At 54.1% G+C, this 6,863-nt stretch overlaps 1 protein-coding gene across 1 annotated transcript in view; it reads left to right on the top strand.

The window, feature by feature from the left end:
- The first annotated feature begins 1,865 nt into the window (after positions 1 to 1,865).
- The window catches only part of CR2 (complement C3d receptor 2), a 26,726-nt gene continuing 21,728 nt past the window's right edge, over positions 1,866 to 6,863 (top strand). The window contains exons 1-6 of the mRNA XM_035899928.1: positions 1,866 to 2,050; positions 2,324 to 2,548; positions 2,844 to 3,035; positions 3,293 to 3,392; positions 3,735 to 3,820; positions 4,529 to 4,723. Coding sequence (XP_035755821.1) covers positions 1,882 to 2,050; positions 2,324 to 2,548; positions 2,844 to 3,035; positions 3,293 to 3,392; positions 3,735 to 3,820; positions 4,529 to 4,723 — 967 coding nt within the window. The 5' untranslated portion in view covers positions 1,866 to 1,881. The remainder of the gene's footprint in view (positions 2,051 to 2,323; positions 2,549 to 2,843; positions 3,036 to 3,292; positions 3,393 to 3,734; positions 3,821 to 4,528; positions 4,724 to 6,863) is intronic.

Genomic DNA, 6,863 nt, shown 5'->3' with positions numbered 1-6,863 from the left:
CCTGCCCCGCTGCAAAGGGGGGGGGGGCTTCACCGCTGGGGGCGAGGGGACAGCAGAGGGGCCGCGGGGTGGCCTGGCTGTAGGCACCGTGCAGCCCAGGCTTCGGGCAGTGATGAGAAGGGAGGGGGCTGTGCGTGCAGGATGTGGCCCATGCATCAAAGTTTAAAGGATGCCATCCACATTTCCCCGCAGCGATCGGCTGTGAGGTACCCAAGGTGCAGAACGGGAAGGTCCACGGGCTGCAAAGCACCTACGAAGCTGGAGAAACTCTTCACTTCGGCTGTGAGACCGGATACGCCTCAGAGGACACCTATGAGGCTCAGTGCCAGCCAGGGGGCACCTGGGACCCAGCGCGGCATCGCGCCCACGCCCTCCCCCTTGCCTGCTCTTCTCTCACTGACCTAAGACTTTCTGTCTCCCCCTTGCAGTCCGACCATGCCCTGCACCTCCAGAGATCGCCAATGGAAATCACAACGGCCAGGGCAAAGCATTTTTTACCACGGGCATGTCTGTAACATACACCTGCGACCCCGGCCACTACCTGGTTGGAAATGCCGCGGTGTTTTGCAGGGTGTCTGGGAACTGGAGCCGGCCAGGCCCCCGCTGTGAAGGTGCGTCTGTGGTCTGTCCCCTTGGGTGAGAGGCTCATAACGTGGCTCTGAGTGCAGGGAACACCCTGACTGTTGTCACTGAGACCTTCAGTGAGGGCTTCAATTCCCCTTTAATGAAATCTACAGTTTTATAATACATAAAGAATACGCTTACATCCGTGAATGTGGAGGGAAGTGTTTCGATAGCTGTGGCTGACGTCCCATGCCTCCCGCACTGGGGCTGGGTGCTGGTGACCCCGCAGCGCACGCCCAGGAACTGGCACATCCCTTAACGTGCGACCAAGTGCAAAGGGGTCTCCGGCTCCAGCACCCTCCTCCCGGTGCCCCGGCTGCAGCATGCCCCTGGGGAGCCGGCTGGCGACAGTGCTGGGGACCAGGCAGGGGCATGGGGTACGACACAGCCTTCGGGGGGAGACCAGAGGGATCTTTATGAACCAATTCAACCTTCTTTGTCCAGAAAAGTCCGAGGAGAGTCAGGGCACCCGAGGGCTGGCTGTCAGGACAGACTGGGCAGTACCTGGGGTGGGAGCCCTCTGCCATCCCCCTCCACCTTCCCCCAGGTCTGATGTGCAGGAGGTGTGAGCTGAGCTCGCTCTCAGGCATCGCCTTTCCCAGACGCTCTCATGGGCTTTTCCCCTCCCTCTCCAGAGGTGACATGTCCTCGGCCACCAAACATCGCCAACGGGCTGCACAGAGGAGACTCCTTGGACAAGTTCTCCCGGGGAGTGACCGTGTACTACGGCTGCAAGGATGGCTACGAGCTGGTGGGGAACATGTCCATCTACTGCATGGAGAGCGGGGTGTGGAGCAAGCCCCTGCCCCGCTGCAAAGGTGGGGGGGGCTTCACCGCTGGGTGCGAGGGGTCAGCAGAGGGGCCGCGGGGTGGCCTGGCTGTAGGCACCGTGCAGACCAGGCTTCGGGCAGTGATGAGAAGGGAGGGGGCTGTGCGTGCAGGATGTGGCCCATGCATCAAAGTTTAAAGGATGCCATCCACATTTCCCCGCAGCGATCGGCTGTGAGGTACCCAAGGTGCAGAACGGGAAGGTCCACGGGCTGCAAAGCACCTACGAAGCTGGAGCCCGCTGCTCCCCCCCGGGTGGCCCTGCCCGGCGGGTGCTCCTTGCAGGCGAGCGGCGTGCGCAGGCTGAGCTGGTCCTGCCGCGGGCTTTAACCCCTCAGCGCGGCATCGCGCCCACGCCCTCCCCCTTGCCTGCTCTTCTCTCGCTGACTTAAGACTTTCTGTCTCCCCCTTGCAGTCCGACCATGCCCCATGCCTCCGGGTGTCCGCAACGGAAATCATAATGGCCAGGGCAAACCATTTTTTACCACGGGCATGTCTGTAACATATACCTGCGACCCCGGCCACTACCTGGTTGGAAATGCCGCGGTGTTTTGCAGGGTGTCTGGGAACTGGAGCCAGCCAGGCCCCCGCTGTGAAGGTGCGTCTGTGGTCTGTCCCCTCGGGTGAGATGCTCCCCTCAGGGGAGACCCTGACCATTGCAACCAGATCTGCAGAGAAGGTTTATCCCATGTAGTGTGGCATGGTATAAGTTAATTCTAAGCCCTTCCATGGTGACGGTGGGGCTGGGGGTGTGTGGCGGGGGTTATGTGTCCTGTAGGATTTGTTGTTGCAATATTAACAGCCTGTGGGTTTTTCGGTTTGTTTTGTTCCGATCTTTTTGCTCATCACTTCTGTATGTCATCGTTTGCAGTGACTGTCTGCATAAATCCAGATGTAGAGAACGGAAGGCAAATTGACGGTCACCAAATTATCTCCGCGCCGGGGCAAATGCTGACGTTTCAGTGCCACGATGGTTACAGCCTGCAGGGCAGTGCCAAAATCTTCTGCCAGGAGGATGGCAGCTGGCAGCCTCCTGCTCCCGTCTGCAATAGGCTGTACCATTCCCAGGAGCTCTCAAACAGGCCTGACCTTCCAGGTAAATCGTGACATACCTGCCTGGGGGCCCGCTGCTATTTTATGTCCCCTAACCCCGTGAAAAAAACCTGTGGTTAAACCCTGTGCGTGGAAGATTTAAGTATAACCTGGGAATAAGAACTCTGGAGTCCTTTGGGAAAATATGTTGTGTTTGTTTAATAACGGTTACATTGATGAAAATAAACAATTTTGCAAGGCAAACCAAAGACCTGTTTGTTTAGAACAGTGTTCATTCTGTGCTTGCAGCCGGCATGCCTGCCCTGCCTGATTCTCATGTCTCTTTTCTTTCTCAATAGGTGCTTGTGGTGCTCCCACAAGGTTACGCTTTGCTGAGCTAAATGAGGAGCATAAAAATGAGATTGATTTTTCTGTTGGGAAGACTGTGCAATACACTTGCCTACCTGGATATACTAAACACCCAGGAATGTCACCTACTATTACATGCCTTGAGAGCGGAGTGTGGTCAGAAGCACTAGAGTTCTGTAAAAGTGAATAGCTCCTTGATTTGGTGTCCATTATTCAAGAAGGAATAGGTGCTAGGTTCTGTCCATGCCGAAAAAAAACTTAACCTTATTCTGGTGTTCAAATAGTATGTGACTAGTAAAGCCATGTAACTTTATGCTATTCGAAACCCATTTTGGGGGGTAACTAGGAATGTGGACAGATTACTGGAGTTATAGTTGCATCTGTTGTACTGTGGGATAGGCAGAGAAATGCCTAAAATGAGGTTTTTTTCCTCCCCCAGGGAAACAATGCAATCATCCTGGTGAACCTGTGAACGGGAAAATTATTTTCCTAACAGATCTCCTGTTTGGGTCAACCGTGGTCTATGGCTGTGAAGAAGGGTAAGTCCTGGTTTTGGCTACTGCTTAACACAGCAAGGAGAGATGTATTAGGTAAGTCTCCCTTTCTGCCCCCTAGTCACTCATTCCCAGTAAATGGATTATATACAGAAGCCGCGCTATAGAGTTCTGCACCTATATGAACACATAAGGTGTTCCCTATCTGATATACACACGTATATACTGCGAAATTGGTGAGGTGGTGCTGAGCAAGGAAGGGAGCTTCTCCTTCAGGGCCACAGCTCTGCTCTCGGCGGGGCTGATCGCGCCTTCGGGGTGGGGAGGGGGAGGTAGTAACTTACCCCCAAATGACTTGGGATGAGTGTTCAATCCTCTAAATGCCAGGCACCGGTTAATTGGACAATCCAGCAGACGATGTGAGGTTTCTGGTGGACACGTTGCATGGAGTGGCGACATTCCCATTTGTCAGCGTAAGTAGCTTTGGGGGGGTGGGATGGGGGGGGTGTTGCATGGATCTGGTTAAATACTTTCCCGCAGAGACTGCCAAATCTTTCCAATCAAAGCTTTCACGGGGGATTTCTCTGCTCTGTGGGCATGAAAAATGTCAGAAGGTTTTGATGTCATAAGAAAGCGTCCTGGGAAAAGGTACAAGATCTCAAAGCTTAGTGGGTTATAGAAAGCAATGCCTCAGCTGGAGCTTTTCCAGCAGTGCGTAGGTCTCCTGTCCCTGATTAACACCACAAGCCCAGGGCAAGAGAGGGAGGCGTGTTCTGGGATTTTAAAGCATTTTACAGGTTCTCCAGGTACATACTAATCTAAGGTGACACACAAATTTCTGCTTGTGTGTGCCTTCGCACTGCAAGCAGCTGAAAAATCAGGATTTTTTTATACCGGCGATACAAAAGAAAGATTTGCTTTTTTATTTCTTCAACAGTAGAAAAGATAAAGCACGTAGGTGTTTCTCCGTAGGGGTTTGTCTTACTGGTCTGCTCTCTAACTGCCATGGAAACAGCTGACCAGGGAGATGGGATCCAGTTGCCTACAAGGCCTCAACCAGAGGGTCACTTCGTTGCAGCCACTCCATCCCTAGGACAAGTGCTTATGCCCCACAGACTGGGGGATTTAAAGTACTTTACTGCTGCTGTTGAATTTAGAAGCCTTGTTCTGCACCTCTGCAGGCATCCCTTGTGAGCCGCCTCCGGACATTCCCAATGGGAAGCACACGGGCAGGCTGCTGGATGAATTCCACTTCGGCACCTCTATAAAATACACCTGCAATCCCGGGTACCCACTCCGTGGAGAGCCCTCCATCCACTGCACCACCCGGGATGGGAAAAACGGGGTGTGGAGCGGGCCCCCCCCACAGTGCGGAGGTAGGGTTGTGGGTGCATGTCCTGATACTCGGGTGCGATCCTCCCGGCCCTGCTGCTGCTTCGTGTTCGGAAAGCCTCGGAAACCTCCAGGCAATTGCACTTCTTGCCCCCGTGCCTGCTAGGGCAGGGTTTGCACGGGCTGCTTTGCAGCTGAGGCCAGGCAGAGGGGAGGAGGCTGGAGGAGCACCCCGCTGCCTCCAGCACCCCCAGCCTCACCTCTCCCTTTGGGTCTCTCCCTCCATGTTTGACATCGCTGGGTGCAGGCAGTACATCATCTAGGGGAAAACTATTTTCAGACATGTGTCTTAAAAGGGATTGCAGCTCTTCAGTGGCTTCGCAGCTGCACAGCTCTGCACATCACCTAAGTGCCTGTTTTGAGGACCTGCACTTCTTTTCCAGAGGCAAGATGTCCCGTCCCACAGGTCCAGAATGGGAGAATAGTGTCTCCTAGGTCTGCCTACACACACAAGGACACCATTGCTTTTGAGTGTGAGCCAGGCTACCTTCTACGTGGCCACAGAGTGGTACAGTGCCAGCTAAATAACACCTGGGAGCCACCCGTGCCAGTCTGCGAGCAGGGCAAGTGTTCCAGCAGTGCTCGGAATGTGAACCTTCCCCCTACTCTCCCAAATCTGCTTTTTCTTGACTCCTTTGACGACTGGGCTGGCTTTTCTTTCTTGGTAGACGGCTGCAATGCACCTCCTAGGCTGGTGTTTGCTAAGCTGAAGGAGCCATACAGCAACCAGACTGTTTTTCCCGTGGGGAGGACAGTGGAATACGTGTGCCGGCCGGGGTATGCCCAGCACCTGGGGAAGTCACCAGCCATCACATGCCTCGGGAATCGCACGTGGTCTGCAGCACTGGAGTTCTGTAAAAGTACGTCCTGCAACTTCTGAAAAACCTCAAGTGCCAGGCTTGCCTGGATTGTCACATTTTTTATGGGTTTCTTTACTTTATGCGGTCCGCTCTGTGCGGCAGCATCCCTGGGTGGGATGTGAGCGAGCAGCTGAGGGCTAACGGTGGCGGACGTTCCCTTCCAGGGAAGCAATGTGCTAACCCAGGGGATGTGGAGAATGGCAGAGCTGTTGTCCTGACGGACCTCCTCCTCGGGTCCCAAGTGAATTACACTTGTGACGAAGGGTGAGTCTTGCGACCAGCTGGATTCAGCTGCCAAGTGAGAGTAAAGCAGATTTTTAGCTTTACATGAAGGAGCGTAGCACCCGAGTCAGAAGTCTTGGCTGCCACTTACAAGGGTTGTAAAGAAATCTCAAATTTCCCAACGTAAATTAATAAACCCTTCTGTGTGACTCCAGGTACAAGTTGGTCGGAGGCTCTCAGAGAACATGCGAGGTCTCTGGCACCCACGTCTCGTGGAGTGGAGATGCTCCTGTCTGCCAGCGTAAGTAGGCAGAGATGGCTTGGAGATGGCTTGCAAGAGGCAGTGGCACATCTTTCAAGACAAAGATTTCCTTGCAAAAGATTTCTTGAGTCGCTGTATGTGTGCAATCTTTCATTTCTCTTTCCATTCTCTTTTGGTTTGGATGTTTCTGAAAAAGTTTCCAAAGGTTTTTTCTTTATCCTGGTCCAAACTGGGGAAACCATTAATATTTTAAACTCCCTGTTACTGGGGTAAGTATTTCTCACTGGTCATGTGTAGGAATGGTGCGGCCAGTCTCTCTCTGCATGTGTCACCAATGCTTATGGAAAGGGAGGGAAGAACTGTCACACCACCCCCAGGCATGGGCAGCAAGGAAGTGACTCACAGGAGGGCGCAGGTTTTCCTTCCCACGTGTGATTTTTTCCATGGAAAGTCTGTCTCTGGATAATTTGGGTCATTGTATCCAGAAAGCATCACCGCCAAGAGGGGTTCATCCCCGTTGGCTCCCGTCCTGGGAAGTGTGCGTGTCCTGCAGAGCCCGGGTGCTGCTGCAGCGCCGATGCTAAAGGCCACCTTGCACGCACCCGCAGGTATCGCCTGCGATCCGCCCCCGGACATCCCCCACGGGAGACACAGCGGGCACTCGACGGGCACCTTCTCCTACGCGGACGTGGTCACCTACAGCTGCGAGCCCGGCCACCCGCTGGTTGGAGAGCCCTCCATCTTCTGCACCACGTTGGACGGGGAGCACGGCGTGTGGAG

The sequence above is a fragment of the Egretta garzetta genome, unplaced genomic scaffold (genome assembly GCF_000687185.1).
Source record: "Egretta garzetta isolate BGI_Z169 unplaced genomic scaffold, ASM68718v1 scaffold588, whole genome shotgun sequence".
NCBI lineage: Eukaryota > Metazoa > Chordata > Aves > Pelecaniformes > Ardeidae > Egretta > Egretta garzetta.
Note: the sequence above shows the minus strand (reverse complement) of the source record. Positions and strands in the feature narration are given on the sequence as shown.